Source organism: Garra rufa, chromosome 23 (assembly GCF_049309525.1).
Source record: "Garra rufa chromosome 23, GarRuf1.0, whole genome shotgun sequence".
In the NCBI taxonomy this organism is placed as follows: Eukaryota; Metazoa; Chordata; class Actinopteri; order Cypriniformes; family Cyprinidae; genus Garra; species Garra rufa.
Genome location: NC_133383.1, coordinates 32,011,384 through 32,028,995, shown reverse-complemented (window position 1 = coordinate 32,028,995; position 17,612 = coordinate 32,011,384). Strand labels below are relative to the sequence as shown.

The following is a 17,612-nucleotide window of genomic DNA, read 5'->3' as shown; positions in this document are numbered from 1 at the left end:
TCGGTCAACTGTTCCTTTAATGGTCCTTAATAAAGCTTTCATTCTTTTCTTTAAGCAATAAATAATTTATTATATCCATAGCAACTAATGGGAAAATTATTCCATCAGATATAGGTCATAATAATATGGAGGGCATGGGAGATGTTGGAGTTATTTCAAATCATGCTAGATTTAAAAAGAGCCAAATTTGTCTGGTGTTGCTTTTTAGAGGATAAAGAACAAAAAAGCCAGGTTTTAACATGAAGCATAAGTATGGCACGGACACAAAATATTTGTGCAGTTAAAATTTGCAGACTAGCTGTTTGACCATCTCCAGAAGAGTTAAATAACCTCTATTGTATACAAAATGAAGAAACAAACATGTTAGATTTAATGATGTTTAAAAGAGTCTGAGCGAAGCATGGAAGGCGCCTGGAGAGAGACGGACTCAGGTAGTCTGAACAGCTGGACATGTGTTCTGCATTACACAGCCATGAGCTTTCATTTACCATCAGCCCCTGTGCCAACTCCTATGCATCCTGAAAAAAACATCTTTGCCCTGATTTTCTCTTTCTCTGCTTCTCCAATGTGAATACTGTTGAGCTTTAAGCTTCACATTCAAATGGTCAGTGTTGCTCAGAACAATTTTCCATATGATGCTGATGCTTTATAACAGGAGTTCTCAACTCTGGCCCTCGAGGTCCATTTTCCTGCAGAGTTTAGCTCCAACCCTAATCAAACACACCTGAACAAGCTAATCAAGCTCTTCATCATTACTAGAAAGTTACAGGCAGGTGAGTTTGATCAAGGTTGGAGGTAAACTCTGCAGGAAAGCGGACCTCAAGGGCCAGAGTTGAGAAGCTCTGCTTTATAATCACCAGAAAATGAGGACACATGCAGAACTTCATTTCAAAACCCATGTGAATACAATGACTTATAGACAAAGATTTAATAGATTTATATAATAATATGATATTATATAATATTATTGGCTTTCCTTTTTTTCTAAATGTGATGCTTTTTGTCCTCATATACTTCTGCAGTTTGGAATGTTTAAGAAAGACATGTTTGCCATTGAAACAGTGCATATTAGTACAGACGGCTTGTTCTTACCTCTCTCGCACTGCGGCCCGGTGAAGCCGTATACACACACACAGCGGTTCGGTCCAACGCAGCGTCCACCATTATGACAGGTCTTCTCACAGACGGCTGGAACAAAACCACCTGTGTTTTAAAAGCTGCACTGCTTTGGGCTCAGCGTCTGTCTTTCATATGCATCTGAATATGATGAATCATGAGGATCAAAGACCTACGGATCACAACCATTCTTCAGACTAAAGACAATATATTAGACTTGCTCTGCATGATTTGATGATGAAAGTGTGCTAGATTCCATTAGGTCAGGCATCTGTGTTACGTGTCCTACATAAAAACATTTAAATCGTCTGAACCTGAAAGTCTTGGACACTTCACGATAACGGAACAGCGATTTCGGCTGGCTCACTACAGGAGACGGTTAACTCGAGTAACGTCCATACAGGTTAATGCTGCTCATCTTGCATTTCAAAGCACTGGCAAAAAGCCACGGCTTTAGACCCAGAATCAAAGACTTTTAACATTAGCTGAGTGCCAAACAGATGAGCCAAGAGCTTTGGACTGCCCTCAATTGTCTATAAGCAAAGCCTTGAACTCCTACAGAATGACTGCTTCTCTGGATGATTTACATCAGCTGCACCTCTGGAGAACCCTGACCACCTCCAGCAGCTGATTCTAGCCCATGGACAGAGCTTGGGTTTTACTTGAGTCTTGGGTTTGAGGCACCGGTCAGATACACAATGTGTAATTAAGCCGTAAGCGTACTCACGCTGTCCACAGAAGCTGCCCGTGTATCCCTTTGGACACTGGCAATGGTCCTCCTCACATAACCCTCCGTTCATACATCTGATATTGCATTGTATGGCTTTAACTAGGAAAGAGAGAAGAAGAAAGAAAAACGGCATAGTTGTGAATAGTTCATGTTATGACTAGTTAGAACTGTTTTGTGTATCTTACAGTGAACCTGAGGCATCCGTTAATAAACTAATTTAAAAAGAAAACATACATGATTTGGTGGCACAGGTTGGGGCTATCTGGCCATCGGGACACGTGCACATGTTGGGTCTGGAGCAGAAACCATCACCACAGCTGTTCCTGCAAATAGCTGCGATAAAGAGCATGTATTCACAGACAATGTCACTGCAACCAAGAAATATTCAAGTCTCTTTAAAGTCTAAATGTGCTGGAATCAGCTGGTGTTTTGGTGATTTTTAGGAGATGACTGTCTTCATTTTCATTCATCTATTGTTTATTATTATTTAAACTGTTCACATTTCAGTCAATTTCTCCAAAATGCGTGTGCATCTTTCTGTCAAATTGTATTATATGTCAAGAATTCATTTAAATAGAGGCATATATTTAAATACTTTTTGGGATCACTGTATGTTCTTTCACCTTAACACGTTTTAAGAGTATCTAAAGACCAATGTGATTCTTTCATTTGTCTAAGCAAGTAAACTACAAGTGTTCTCTGTATTTCTATTTGATTTCTACAAGGTATAAAACAAAGCTTTAATTTCTTACTCATTCTTGTTAGAATTTCTTTATCATAATGAAGTAAACAAAGCATAAGCCACTGAAATTGTATCGCTCAGTGGACCTACAGACGGTAAGGGTGAGGAAGATGTGACTTACGCACAACACAGCGGTTTCCTCCAGGCAGAGAGCTCCAGCCCGGACAGCAGTAGGACTGCAGGCCAGATCCACACACATTAGGGCTGCACAAACACAAGGATGAGCTTCAGCTGTGTTCATACAGTTTCAACAAAGCCAATGAGACAAAACAACAAATCAAACTTCAGAGAAGTTCATCATGAACCTGCTCATATATCGATCACAAATGCTTCTGTAAGAAGGACACGTCTCACTCAGAGCAGCTCATATCACAGCCTTATTCACTAATAAAAGCAGCATTAGTTTGAAGGTGTTTCTTAAGACTCACCCTCTCAGGGACTCCTGTTTTTCCAGTCTCTGAGATCCATCCATATGAACAGTCGCTTTTCCATGAATTCCTACAATTTTTAGCAATAGAATTCCCAGCAGAGCAACAAATCCCACTAAACACCTCAGAGACATGATAGATCCTAGGTTAATTTACTCCCTGAACCTTCACAGTCGGTTAGTTCAGGAGATGAATGGAAAATCATAACAGATCCTGCTCTTGCCCTGAAATGCCAAGCTGTGAGAGAAAGCTCTGCACTGAGGAGCAGGAGGAGCAGGGCTTGTGGAGGAGAGGATGAAGGAGGATCTTAAGCTTTTGTCGCTCACAGTCTACCTATCAAAGAAGCAGCAGATGTGAGAGGATGAAACTTTACTGGAGTCCTACTGTGGCTCAACCAGTAGAGCTGGCAACGGCAAGGTTGTATGTTCGATTCTCAGGAAAAGCGAAAACTGATCAAACATTTGAACGCTTTGTGTACTACCTCATTTAGAAATGGAAATATACCGAGGGGTTTTCCTGCCTTAGTTTTACACTGTTTCATTATTATTATTATTTTATTCAGACGGAATGCATTTTGCGTTTCCGACAGATGTTGATGCAAGTTTTCGTAAGGCCATATTAAAACGTGTTTCAGATTCTTCCGAGTGGAAAGCAGTCAAATTCAGAATGATTGACAGAAACATTTATAGTCAATTAGTTAATTGTTAAAAATGTACCCATTCACTGCATATTAAATACACTGTAGGACAGGGTTTGAAATGAACACCCGCCGAATGCAGGTCAATATCAGCTGTGGCGGGTACCGCTGTCTAATCACTAGCCAATCTGGAGGGTTACTTTTCTTAAATTATGTTAATTCTTTAATTTCTTGGGGAAGTTCATCTGCGCAGGTTTAGCACAAATATTGAACTCGTGCGACATCAAGACATTATTGATATCGCAAAAACCAAACAAAGCACACTTACAGAGTGCACACACAATTATGTAATTAAGTCTAAATAGACCAACTTAGTGCTGGTGCATTCTTTCACTGCATGATTCAGTCTATTAACAGCCTGTGCATTGAGAATGATCACATAATTTAAGATATGGGGGCTGCAAAGATTTTGTTGATACCAACTTCACTTGTAACAGCCTAAATGTATTATCATGGTAACACTTTATAATAACTATCCGTTATAACTAGTTAATAGACCATTAATAAACTGTTAGTTAATGAGTAATAAATGACTTGTTAAATAACAGTTAATAGTTTGTTAAGTATTTATAACTGTGCCTTGTAGATAGCCAATAGATAGCTTACAAGCTGTTAGTTAACAAGTTATAAATGACTTGTTAACTGTATTTTAATGATTTATAACTATACCTAATAAATCCCATAAAATGAGGAATAGTTGCAACTTTAGAATAACGTCCCACTAACATACATAAGCTAATAACTAACACTTAACTAATACATTAAGTCACACTTTACAGATCAGTTGTTCATAGTTAACCATCTACTAATACCAGTGACTTTGTACTTTGTAGAACAGCCAATGGATGGAACAAGTTCAAGCTACAGAAATTTGATGTGATATTTAAAATACACAATTTTTGTACCTCAACCTTGTTCCACCCATAGGCTTTTCTGAGGTTTGGGCACTTTTTGTGCTAAACATGAAAACAAAATAAATAAAAATCTAGCCATTGGCATTATTGATATGAAGATGTTTTATCACACCTTGGACCCTCTATACTGAGTGAACCAGCGGCAATCCATTTGCTGTTCTACCATGTTTCACTTTTATAGTAGATGGTTAACTATGAACAACTGATCTGTAAAGTGTGAGTTAATGTATTAGTTAAGTGTTAGTTATTAGCTTATGTATGTTATTGGGACGTTATTCTAAAGTTGCAACTATTCCTCATTTACTAACAGTTAATAAATGAAGAATAGTTGCAACTTTAGAATAACGTCCCACTAACATATATAAACTATTAAATGATACTTAACAAGTCTTTAGTAAGTAATTTACTAACAGCTTGTTCGTGATCTATTACTAATTTATTAGGTATAGTTATAAATCATTAAAATACAGTTAACAAGTCATTTATAACTTGTTAACTAACAGCTTGTAAGTCATCTATTGGCTATCTATAAGGCACAGTTATAAATAATTAACAAACTATTAACTGCTATTAAACAAGTCATTTATAACCCATTAACTAACAGTTTATTAATGATCTATTAACTAGTTATAACGGATAGTTATTATAAAGTGTTACCATTATCATTATAATTATCTTATTAAATGTAAGAATCTGAATCTAACTTTCTACATTAAAAGGTCAGTGACAACATTTTTGTTCAAAACCCTGAACTCTTACTGCTAAATGTGAATGACTTCAAGAGATCTCATCTCTTCAACCCTGTATTTAAATTTTTTTACTCATACCTTTAACCTTAAAAAAAAAAAAAAAAAAAAAAAAAAAAATTGGTTAAACATCTCAAAACAACTCTTCATTAGTTTAAATAAATTGCACGTCATGTTCACTTCTAGAGCAGGATTTTTTAAACTCCAGTCCCCAGGTGTCCCTGGACACAATGTTTTAGATCAGGATCCTCAAATCTGCTCCACAAGATCCACTTAACTCTACCCCTAATCAAACACACCTGAACATGCTAATCAATGTCTTCAAGTTCATTAGAAAATCAACTGCAGGGAAAGATTTTAGGTGTTTCCCTACAAAACACGTTAACAAGTTGAGGAGATAATGAAGTGATGATTGACTCATTATTGGTGAACACCTGCTGGTAAAAATACAACTAAAAAAACTAAATCACTGAAGAAAACATGGATGATAAAGTCACATAATAGTGTTTAGTGTTTCTTTTAATTGACCTTTTGACTTTACACAGTTTTTTTAGGCTGCTGTAATAATGTTTTTTTAAGCTTTTTATTATAGCAAAGCACAGCCAAAATACTTTAACGTCAGATGTTTATGTTTGGATATGGTATATTGTGTTTTGCATATGTTAAACAATTTAATTTAGTGCTCTTAAACTTAAAGTGTTGTGCTGATTAATTATTATGAAGAACTAGAAACATTTTTTCAAGAACATCAACCACTAAACTATCGGCCAAACATAGATGTTAAGGATCGGAGTATGAAAACAAGCTACTAAAGTCCTAGATTAATTTTATCATTAATGACCCAATCATCAATTCATCATCTCATGAGGGGGACATCTAAATGAATACATGTAAATGTAATTATGTGCGGGGAGGACTGAAAACCCCTGTTCTAGAGGATTTTACATGCACCTGTCTGTTGAATAATGTTTTCTTAAAACTGTATGCTGTGGGCTAGTTCTTAACTAAGGAGACAATCACACACACAAGACACTGACCTCAACATGTGATACAAGATCTTTATTACAAATCACATTTGTTTTCTTTACTTTTATACAAAAAGTGTAAGGTTAGCACTGCCCCCTTGTGGTTAACAACTGCCTTCACATGCTTGTTATTAATAACATTGGAGGATCAAATGCAATCATCCAACAAAGTTTTTGAACAATAAAAAAGGTTAACTTTATTAGAATGTAACTGAGATACTAACAAAAGAATAACAGTCACACTTTGTCAATAATCCACAAAGATCTCCAGTGACCAGCACTGCAGTCGAACAACACACAGACCCTGAATGAAAGGAGAACATGATTCAATCTACAACGATAATATTAAAAATATATATATTTCATATACTGCCAAATCTCAAACAGTGATTTCATTGTATCTTATGCACTGTTGCATATAAATGAGATAACACCTTTTGCTCACTGAGGTTCATAACTGCAATTCTAACATAACTGCTCCGTGTGTGTGTGTGTGTGTGTTTTTGTGACATATCAGGACACAAATTGGTGTAATAACATGGGTATGACATAGGTATTACAAGGAGAGGGTGACTTATGAGGACATTGCCCATGTCCCCACTTTTCAAAAGGCTTATAAATCATACAGAATACGTTTTTTTGAGAATGTAAAGATATGCACAGTCTCCTGCGAGGGCTAGGTTTAGGTGTAGGGAAGGTGTAGGGTGATAGCAAATATCGTTTGTACAGTATAAAAACCATTACGTCTATGGAATGTCCCCACAATTCACAAAAACAAACGTGTGTGTGTGTGTGTGTGTGTGTGTGTGTGTGTGTGTGTGTGTGTGTGCACTTGGATGGGTTAAATGCAGAGCACAAATTCCTAGTATGGGTCACCATACTTGGCCTCACTTCACCTCCTTTCCTTTCCTTTCCTAAAAGCAAAAGCGTGAACATGCGGAGTGAAGATGTGTCACTCGTCAGTGGATGTGCAGAAGTGAACACACATTGGCCGTGGGTTTACTCAAATACTCACACATATACTGCAGCTGTGATCTTAATTAGTCTTACTTTTAGATGAAGAAATTTAGCTTACACAATTATCAAGAGCAGATATGTTAGTGAAGCTGCTGCTATACTCTTAAAAATAAATATAAAATCTTTACTGTTAATAACAAGTTGCAAGCTGAGTGAAGTGGTTAAGATTGTAGTATTAGTTGTTTTTCTGTATCAATGTTAAGAAATCCTAACACAGTCATTCCAGTTTATTTGTGGGTTCAGTGGCCTATAGACACGGACTGGAGTACGAGACTAAAACACTAAAAACACACCAGCCCTGAAACCCTCATACGTTTGACTCAAGTCTATATGGTTTACATTTGACGCTACGCAGACACGAGGATCGCTGTAGAAAGTGGACAATGAGGACCTGTTCCAAAACGCATCATTTGGCGGGTCACTGCATTTCCCACAGTGCATCTAAAGCCTGATCTTGCCTGACACGATGTCGTCATACAGCTGTGCGCTGAGGGCCGTGTAGGTTTTCTGGGAAGCGTCCAGGAAGTAGAGCGGCTGCTGGACCGTATCTGGACTGAAGCCCTGCTGCACCAGCCTGCCCTTCTGCTGCTTGAACGTATCCGTCACGTCTAAGGAAGTCTGCGGAGGACAAAAGCAGGAAAAACACATGAAGACAAAAGGCAATGCCACTGCTGGCAGCATAAAAGTGCACACACTCACTCACACACGGCGCTTTCATCAGTAGCACAGGAACATGATCAGTACAGTAGATTAAGCTCACAGTGCCAGCACTAGGCCTCAAAACTCATTTGTTTTGTTGTGGGTTTGGGTGTGTTACCGTGTCTGCCTGCTTTTCCAGCCGGCTTGCTCGCCAAAGTATTTTCCCCATTCATTTTTCCCCATAGGGAGTCTTTAAAGAGTTATAAACAATGACCTTGCAGCTTTGGTTCAATCACAAAACTACAAACTTATGTTTGCAGCAAAATAGTATGTACAAACTTACAAACTTTTCAGTTGGCTTGAGAAAGCTGGACCAGACAGTTTGAAAACCCTGGTGAAAAAAAACAGCTAAATCCAGCCTAGGCTGGTTGGCTGGTTTTAGCTGGTCATAGCTGGAAGGCAGGCTGGTTTTAGAGGGGTTTTGGCCACTTTTCCAGCCTGGCCTTAGCTGGTCAGGCTGGGAGACCAGCTAAAACCAGCTACTTCCAGCTTAAACCAGCTAAGACCAGCCAAGATTGGATTTAGCTGTTTTTTTTCAGCAGGGAAGTTAAAAAAAACAACATTTGAAAAGTTAAAAAAGTTTTAAGGTTGACAGTTTTCAGTCTGAAATAGTTTGAAGTTTAATGTTTGATAAATAGATATATATAGATAGCATGTTTCTAGCATGACTAGCATGTTGCTAGCATGTAGTTAGCATGATTAACATTTTTTAAAATGTAGTTAATATGATTAGCAAGTTGTTAGCATTAGCTAGCATGTTTCTAGCACGATTAGCAAGTTGTTAGCATGTGTCCAGCATCATTAGCATGTTTCTAGCATGATTAGCAGTTAGTTTGAATGAGTTTGAGTTTTGGTTGTCTGGCCTGACATTTCAACTCCTGACTCCAGCAGTGATGAGAACATCTGAAGATCAAAGATCAGATCAGCCCAGAAAGTACCTGAACTCTCAGAAACCACGGCCAGGCGTACGGAGGAAGAGTCTGGAGCAGATGACCGTAGAGCCTCTCTCCGTCCAATCCATGACCGTCCTTCAACACGACCGCCGCCATTCCCACTCGACCCTCGTATCCTGACAAAGACAGCTGCATTCATTTCACATCCGGTGTTTCAGAGGACCAGTTTATTTAATAGTCATTTAAAAACATGATTTGAACAAATAGAGAGCAAAGCAGCATTTCAGTAGACTACTGGGCCCATATTCACAAAACATCTTAAGTAGCTCATAAGTTGCCAATTAGAAGAAAGTCTTACAAATAATGGGCGTGTCAGTCTTAAATTAAGGACTACATTTTTACAAAACAGTATTTCACAAAACCTAAATCTGTGAAACATAAGTAGTGAAGAGGACTCCTAAGTCACTAAGACCAAATCACAAACTATCCTCCCTGCTGAAAAATAAATAAATTCACAGAAATTCTCCTGACTTCCAAACATCACAAATCTACTTTTCACTATTAAAACCATTTAAAAAAAAAGTTTTCCTGTAGTGTGTTTTGAGACATATTTTATAAGGATTTAGTGGTTCAGCAAAAAATAGAAGGTGACCAATTACCAGTAGAAACCAACAGTTACCATTAAGACCAGTACAATTCCCATTATAACCACTAAAACCATTACAAATTCTGTGATGCTTTCTATTGTTTTTTTCAGCAGGGCTAAAATGTCTGTTGCCGGCAATCTGGGCAAGAAGCTTTTCTTGCGTCCAGTTTGCTTTTCTTATACAATTGCATTGTCTTACCATCAGCTGTGATTATTCTACTCCTTCATTAAAAGGCTGTTTATATGCATTTCAGCTAATTGTTTATGAGAAGCACCATGTAAGAGGCTGACAATCAACTGAACATGTCTTGGTTAATTACTGACACTTAGCCTGCCTTTTGAAATCTTTATTTAATTGTGGCAACATTTTTAAACTTTTGATTGAATATGGCAACATAATATCATATTCATATATCATTTTCTACAATATTTCTATGAACAAATCTCTGACAGAGAACCCGCCCCTATCAGCCAATCACGGTGTGCATAGTTAATGAGCACGCTGACATCATCCATAGCATCAAGGTCAACCCCGCCCTCACTCTTAGCTCAAGACTTCTCTGTTCCTTAGTAAAAGTTTGTCTCAGCAGCTTTGTGAATAGATTTCAAGAGAAAACGGCATGTATGAGAACTCTTAGTGGTAAGATCAAATGTTTTGTGAGCACAGGCCCAGAACAGCACTGTAAATGTGTCTAGGAGCCTGAGACTCGCAGCACCTGGTACAGTGACGCCGTACACACTGACATCCAGCAGGAAGTCCAGGCAGCCCAACACTTCAGACACCTCCGTGGTGGAGACGTTCTCTCCTTTCCACCTGCAACATCATCATTGTCACTGATCAACATTGTCATATTTCAAAACACACTGAAATACTTTACCCATACACTTTGTAATGGAGTGAAGGCGGATTGCCGTTTGTGATCAGTTGAGTGTGGAGTGGAGCATTGATTGATGACTGAACGCTCGGATCGCGAACGAGAAATTGTTGTTGCTCCACTCCGTTCACATACTCTGCTATACAGGCTATAGATGGAGACCAAGAGATGGAAACAATCATCTGTATTGTGAGAACTCTTTTGGCTCATTGTGTCCCTTCCTGTACTGGGGTGTTTTCCATACTCACAATGAGAAATTACTTGACTGCTTCTTGTTCTGAGAGTGCTGTGAGAAGAAATGGACTAGCACAATGTCACTCTTTAGTTAGGTTCATAGTTTGGCGTCGATGGTTTAGAGTCAGTGGTCCAGCGGCACCTGCTGCACAAAACCACTTTCTAAAAGCCTGACTCTCTCTGATCCTCTGTGGTGACCGACCTCCACTAGACCCGCTGAGACCAGCACAACCCTCAAGAAGCAGGACAACAAACATCTGCTGGAACCCGCTTCTCTTCTGCTCTGGCACTTGGTTGGCAATGCTGCTCTTATGGCTTGTGATGTTTGTCATTTGGGTAAAAGCGTCCTTTGAAAGAATCAATGTAAATGTAAAGTCTGCAGCAGTTGTGTATGTTCATATGTGTGTCAAAAGTTTCTCTGTGGGGGTTCAGTTCATTGCCCAGACAGGAAATTCCCAAAGCTGCTCCGGACAGGAAGTGCCTTTTACTGTGTGAAGGTTGAGCGTTTAGGCAGATTCTTTAGAAGTCCCACCAGGTTAGTCTTGGACAGACCTTCTGCCAGAGTCCTGAAGGGCTTCAAGACTGCATGAACTGAACCTTTTCACACTGAATCCTATCAAAGGACTGTTATGTCATTATGACCAGTGACTTTGGTAACCCGCTCCTTCTCTCAGAGCTTAAAAAGTAGGCCCAATGTTACTTCATGACTTATTTACACTGCTAGAGTCGGATTCCCATGCTAAACATGACCCAAGTTTAAAAAACAAGATAGACGTGTGATGGAGTATTTGTGAAATGTGTTACTCTGCTTTAGAAGTACTTTTCAGTTGTCTGTACTTTATCAGTGTTTTTCTTTAGAAAACATTACTTAACAACATTCAAAGAATAAAATTCTACTTTCTACTGCACTACATTGCATATTAAATTTCATTCAATACTTCATTACATTAGCAATCTAGTACCTTCTCATTTTTACTCAGGTAAAAGTAATTCAAAGATTGACTTGTACCCAAGACTCACACGAGATTGGCAGAAACGGTGTTTTTTTTTGTCTCCTTTAAAGCCGCAATGCAAATATTCTCAACAATTACAAGCATGAGGGGAAACGCAGTTGAGTAAAGACCTGAACGTGTCTCCAACCCTGTCCTTGAAGTAGACGAAGTCTCTGTGGTCCTGGAGCATCAGATCTCCAGTGTTGAAATACACGTCTCCAGTCCTAAAGACGTCCCTCAGCAGCTTCCTTTCGGACATGGCTTTATCACCCGCGTAGCCCAGGAAAGGGTTGGTGAACGTCACTGGAGCCACCAGTAACCCTGCTTCCCCTGAAATCACACAAGTCTAAATGAATAAATGATGCCCTCAGCCCACTTTCACCACCTATTTTCCCAAACCAGCATAAACATGACGGATAGCAAGCTTCCTCACACGCTCATCATTTACACAAAGGTCTTCTTACCAGTGAACCAGTGCCACTGATTTCCATTTCAGAGTCACACAGCAGTACTTTAATATAGTCTAGGTGTATTTTGTTAAAATGAATATCTATAAAACAATTCTATAATGATCTCACCTTTACTCACTTTAATGCAGTGTCCTGTGTCCGTCCGTATGGGTTCATACGTTTGTGGATGACACTTTAAAAATTCAAATGGCAAACTGAGCTGAAATAAACAAAACAAAACAAAAAGAGAGAGAGAAAAGGTCCACATCAGAAAGTACATTTCACATTTGTGACCCTGGACCACAAAACCAGTCATAAGGTTAAATTTTACAAAACTGAGATATATACATCATATGAAAGCCCAATAAATAAGCTTTCTATTGCTATATGGTTTGTTAGGATAGGACAATATTTGGTCGAGATACATCTATTTGAAAATCTGGAATCTGAGGATGCAAAAAATCTAAATACTGAGAAAATCACCTTTAAAGTTTTCAAATTAAGTTCTTAGCAATGCATATTACTAATCAAAAATTACATTTTGATACATTTACAGTAGGAATTTTGCAAAATATCTTTATGGAACATGATCTTTACTTAATTTCCTAATGATTTTTGGCATAAAAGAAATATCTATAATTTGGACCCATACTATGTATTTTTGGCTATTGCTACAAATATACCCCAGCGACTTAAGACTGGTTTTGTGGTCCAGGGTCACGTTTATGAATCAACTGCAATTCCTCATTTGTTTACACATTTTATTAAACCGTAACATTAATCCTCAAACAGACCTTATTAAAATAACTGGCTCGCCCAATCGGTCCAATTTCAGCAGTGTAATTAACAAAGCCAATGCTGGCCTCTGTTAAACCGTAAGCTTCACAAATTTGGATTTTTCCAAACCGTCTGAGAAACTCCTTCCAAACATCAGCTCTAAGACCACTTCCTGCAGCGAGGCGAACTTTATGAGCCACTTCCTCTGAAGTCTGTAGCATTGGTGCCAAAAAAGATTAACAACAGCATCTCAAACCATTTCGTCAACACAACACTAACACAATGAAATCTTATCTTTGATGAAACATATTTTAGCATGTAGTACAAAGTTTAGTACCTTTGGTTGATTGACCAAATATCGACAGAGTTCTCCAATATACTGAAACACAGTAATATCATACTTCACACAGTCTTTCCAAAACTGGCTGGCAGAGAACTTCCTCTTCAAAACACACGTGGCCCCTAAAAATCCAATGCCGACATTAGGATTGTGATCACATTTGGCCAAACTTTACCTAGATAAACTCGCACACAATGGTCATGTTTGTGAACCGCTTTACCACAGCCACTTATCACAGTGTTTACGGTTCTGCAGTGTGGCATCATATGATTGTCTTTGGCCCATCGTACCGAGTTCGATGCAGCCGCCGATGCCGAGCAGCGACGCAGACATGTGATAGAGCGGCAGCGTCAGATAGACTCTATCGCGGGCACGAGCGCCACACAGACGGAGGAAGGCCATACACATCACCGCTTTGATGTGACTGATTCGAGCAGCTTTCGGCAGTCCTGAAAAACAAGACAGTCAGTGCAACAGAACAGCCTGCTGCACGATGAAGAGCTCAAGATGGAGCAGTTAGTGCTCACCATGTTTCAGCAGTCTACACTATGACCTACTGCATACTACACAGTACACCTCAGAATAGAACTGAATTGAAATTGCCATTGGACTGGCCGAGCAGTGTCTGGGTTAAACTGTAGTTTAATACATGCATACATTTAGGAGACGGTGTGTGAAGATGCAATGCACAATACAACATACATCCTACAAAACAAGAAGATATACACAATACAGCACACAAACTGAAATCTAATACTGACAGATAAAAACAGTATTACAACATTACTAATAGTCTGAAGAAGATGAATGCTGACGCGTATGTAAACACGAGCCAAAAGCACAATGAAATACATTTCATATAAAATACTGAAACCATGACTGAATCTAAATGAGACCTTTAATTGCAGCATGTGAACAAATAATTAAATGTGATAAATCTAATAACTGCATCATCTGTATTTACAGGGCTTTTCAAGTATTAGACACAATGTTCATGCACTGATGTACGGTGAAGTGTTTTTATCTGTGCATGAGATTCTGCTTTATCCTGAGTGCTCTAGAGTGTCTATTTACCCAGATCTTTACATTGTTGAACTGAACTCATACACACACATGCAAACATAACTTCCAGCATTCAGCTGACAGCCTGCCATCTTGAAATGTTAGCATTTAACAGCTGTTCTCATCTTCTCTATGGGATGGACAAAGCCGCCTGTACCGTACCTGTCGTGCCGGACGTGAAGATGAACAGGAAGTTGGACATGAGGTTGGGCTGAGGGGCGTCAATCGTGGGCTTCTCTGGAGAGGCGGTTTCCAGCTTGTCCAGCAGCGTCCGGATGTTCTGGTGCGTGGAGCTCTCTGCTGCCACCCAAACCTCAAGCCCAGTGTCCGTCAGCACCTCATCCAGACCCCCGATCAAGTCTAAGAACAGCCAATGTCATCAGACGGCCACAGGAGCAAAAACAGCATGAATACAGATATTATGTGTTTCTATGTGGGAATATGATAAGAACTTAAAATTGAACAGGGCATTTTGATCCAATTTGTACAAATTTAAGAATGTTTTGGGCCTGTCTGAGAATGTTTGTGAATTTATGAATTTTGTCTTCCCCTTTATTAGCTACTTACCAACACCCTACAGCAACTTTCAGCCCAGCTTTCAAACATTAAATATTCAATATTATTAATTTAAATTAAGTCCAGTCAAGTGTTATTTAACACCAGGACAACAAAACCAGTCATAAGGGTCTTTTTTTTTTTAAACTGAGATTTATACACCACCTGAAAGCTGAATAAATAAGCTTTCTATTGATGTATGGATTAATATTTGGCTGAGATGCAACTATTTGAAAAAAATCTAAATATTTAGAAATCGCCTTTAAAGTTGTCCAAATAAAGTTCTTAGCAATGCATATTACTAATCAAAAATTTAGTTTTGGGCCTTTATATTTATGGTAGGAAATTTACAAAATATAAGATTATCTTTACCTAATATCCTAATGATTTTTGGCATAAAAGAATAAATGATCATCTGCAAACTTCAGCTTTTTATTTTGTTTTGAAACGGTGTTAAGTCAGCCCAAACAAACTGTTGTTTGTTAAAGTTTGTAAAAGTTGTTTTCAAAACAACACAAACAAGCAACAAAAACGAATACAAACTCCCTTTTACACGTGAAAGATAGTGACAAACTTTATAAAAGCATTCTGTGCTTCTGATGATGTTCTCACAAGATCAAACTTGTTGGTGTTCGCTTTAGCTTGATGGCAAGCTGCCAATAAAAGAGCACAGTGAGTGAGGGAGAGAAAGAGAAGTAGCAATCTCTCTTGGGTTTTTAAGAGTGTACATTTTATACTGCAGATGTGTAACGTGTCTCCACATGTATCTGTGGTCGTGTTCAGGGTTATACCTGAGCGTTGCGTTCGCGCGGCGGCGGCTTGTGACGCTTACCTGAGCCAATGACGAGCGCTTTGGCTCCACAGCTGTTCAAACAGTGCAGCAGCGACTGAGCTTTGATGTTAAAGTTGAGAAACGCGACCTCGCAGCCCAGTTTACAGAGTCCGAACCAAACGCAAATAAAGTCCGCCTCGTTATTCATCAGAAGCGCCACAACATCGCCGTGTTTCAGACCGCAGTGCGATTGCAACACGTTCGCGAATCGGTTACTCCGCTCATCCACGTCTCTGTAGGTCAGGATCTGCTCCTCGAACACAACGAACGGTTTGTCCGGGATGTTTCTGGCTTGGAGCTCAAAGCACTGGAGATATGTGACAACTCCGCTCTTCATCCTCGCCATCATCGCCCTCCCCACGCGCCGAACTTTCACGTAATACATCAAGTCGTCCCAAAAGTACGGGTAAAACTTCCTCTGAACGAGCAGAAGAGTGGCGATGCCGACGGCCAGAGTGCTGATGGCCCAGATCATCGTGAGGCTCGGCTGTGACTCTCGGGCTGATGAGAACTGTTTGCGTTGCGCTGCTGGAATCTTCACCCCATATTTAAATACCCTCACACGCTACTGCGCATGCGCAAGACTGGGCTCCAACCTCAGCCTCATTGAACCATTCATTATATTCATTGTCCTGAAGCACACACAGTGCAGTCCGTCCGGAGAGCAGCGGGAGCACCGCGAGTTCGGTCTCCTCCTCCTCCCACAGACTGAAGCAAACATTTACAAACATCACCAGACTGCATTAAGGATTGCTTTTACGTCCAAACCTCTCTTAAGCCAATAAAGCGGTCTCTTCTGCTCAGAAGTGCTGTCCATGTGGGCATCATGGCTGTGAGACTCTAACATTCTGAAACGCTTATAAAAATACAGTCTCTGTTTAAATTACTTTTGAATAATTCATGCTAAAATCTACAGTACTTTCCCACACTGCAACCAGGACTTTCATTATTATTTTTTAAAACATGTTGAGTTGTTTACAGTAACTCTTGTATTGACCATAAGTGTAACAGACACTAGTAGTACTAGTACTAGTACATATTCATTCTATAAGTTATACTTAGTGTTCATTTTATAAGGCGATTAAATTTGAAATGTGCTTCATATTGTGCAGCTTCACAATTTTGTAAAAACGGTGATACGTTTTATTTTTCAGGATTGACAGAAGAGCATTTGTTTAGAAATATTTAGAAGCATTACATTTGTCTTTAATTTTATGATTAGTTTGTTTCCTAAGCAGCAAATCATTATAGAATGATTTCTAACGGATCATGTGACGATGAAGACTGGAGTAATGGTGCTGAAAATTCAGCTGCGCATCACAGCAATCAATTACATTACAACAGATATTCACACAGAAATGCTATTTTATATTGCAATAATGTTTCACAATTTTATTGTATTTCTGTTTTGTTTTTTTCCACGAATAAATGCAGTCTTTCAAAAATACACTCAGAAGAGACGGTTCTATATAGAACCCCACTGAACCTTTCTTCCCCAGGGATTCTTATTAACACTAACGCATTTGTTCTCAGATTTTCAAACAGCGAAAATCAATGCAGAAATAATGAAGACACCCACATGATGGCGCTAAACCTCAAGAAGACGATTGCAGCTAGTTTTCATTACAACTGACAGATGCTTCCTTATCAGTGTGGCCTAAATATGAACCTTATGCTGCGTTCCAGGAAGGTTTATGAGCTGGTAAATCACGACTTCAAGTAGCGTTCAAGGCAAGTCACCCCAAAGTGCCTGAGCACATTTATTATTATTACATTATTATTATTCATTTGTTTCCAACGTTATATTGTCCTAAAGTCTATTTTTTCACTGTGTACAACTTGC

At 39.0% G+C, this 17,612-nt stretch overlaps 2 protein-coding genes across 2 annotated transcripts in view; both read right to left on the bottom strand.

The window, feature by feature from the left end:
- Window positions 1-3,075, bottom strand: part of fbn2a (fibrillin 2a) — a 71,825-nt gene extending 68,750 nt beyond the window's left edge. Inside the window, 5 exon segments of the mRNA XM_073829056.1 lie at window positions 1,093-1,188; window positions 1,844-1,939; window positions 2,081-2,179; window positions 2,710-2,792; window positions 3,017-3,075. Of these exon segments, the coding sequence (XP_073685157.1) occupies window positions 1,093-1,188; window positions 1,844-1,939; window positions 2,081-2,179; window positions 2,710-2,792; window positions 3,017-3,060 (418 nt within the window). The 5' untranslated portion in view covers window positions 3,061-3,075.
- Window positions 3,076-6,413: 3,338 nt separating this feature from the next.
- Window positions 6,414-16,302, bottom strand: LOC141299188 (long-chain fatty acid transport protein 6). Its single transcript, XM_073829491.1, has 10 exons — window positions 15,770-16,302; window positions 14,545-14,742; window positions 13,611-13,769; window positions 13,318-13,442; window positions 12,998-13,192; window positions 12,333-12,423; window positions 11,886-12,084; window positions 10,370-10,467; window positions 9,053-9,183; window positions 6,414-8,033 (listed from the first exon to the last, which is right to left on the bottom strand). The coding sequence occupies exons 1-10, from the start codon at window positions 16,242-16,244 to the stop codon at window positions 7,857-7,859; spliced, it is 1,848 nt and encodes a 615-aa protein (XP_073685592.1). The 5' UTR covers window positions 16,245-16,302; the 3' UTR covers window positions 6,414-7,856.
- Window positions 16,303-17,612: the final 1,310 nt, after the last annotated feature.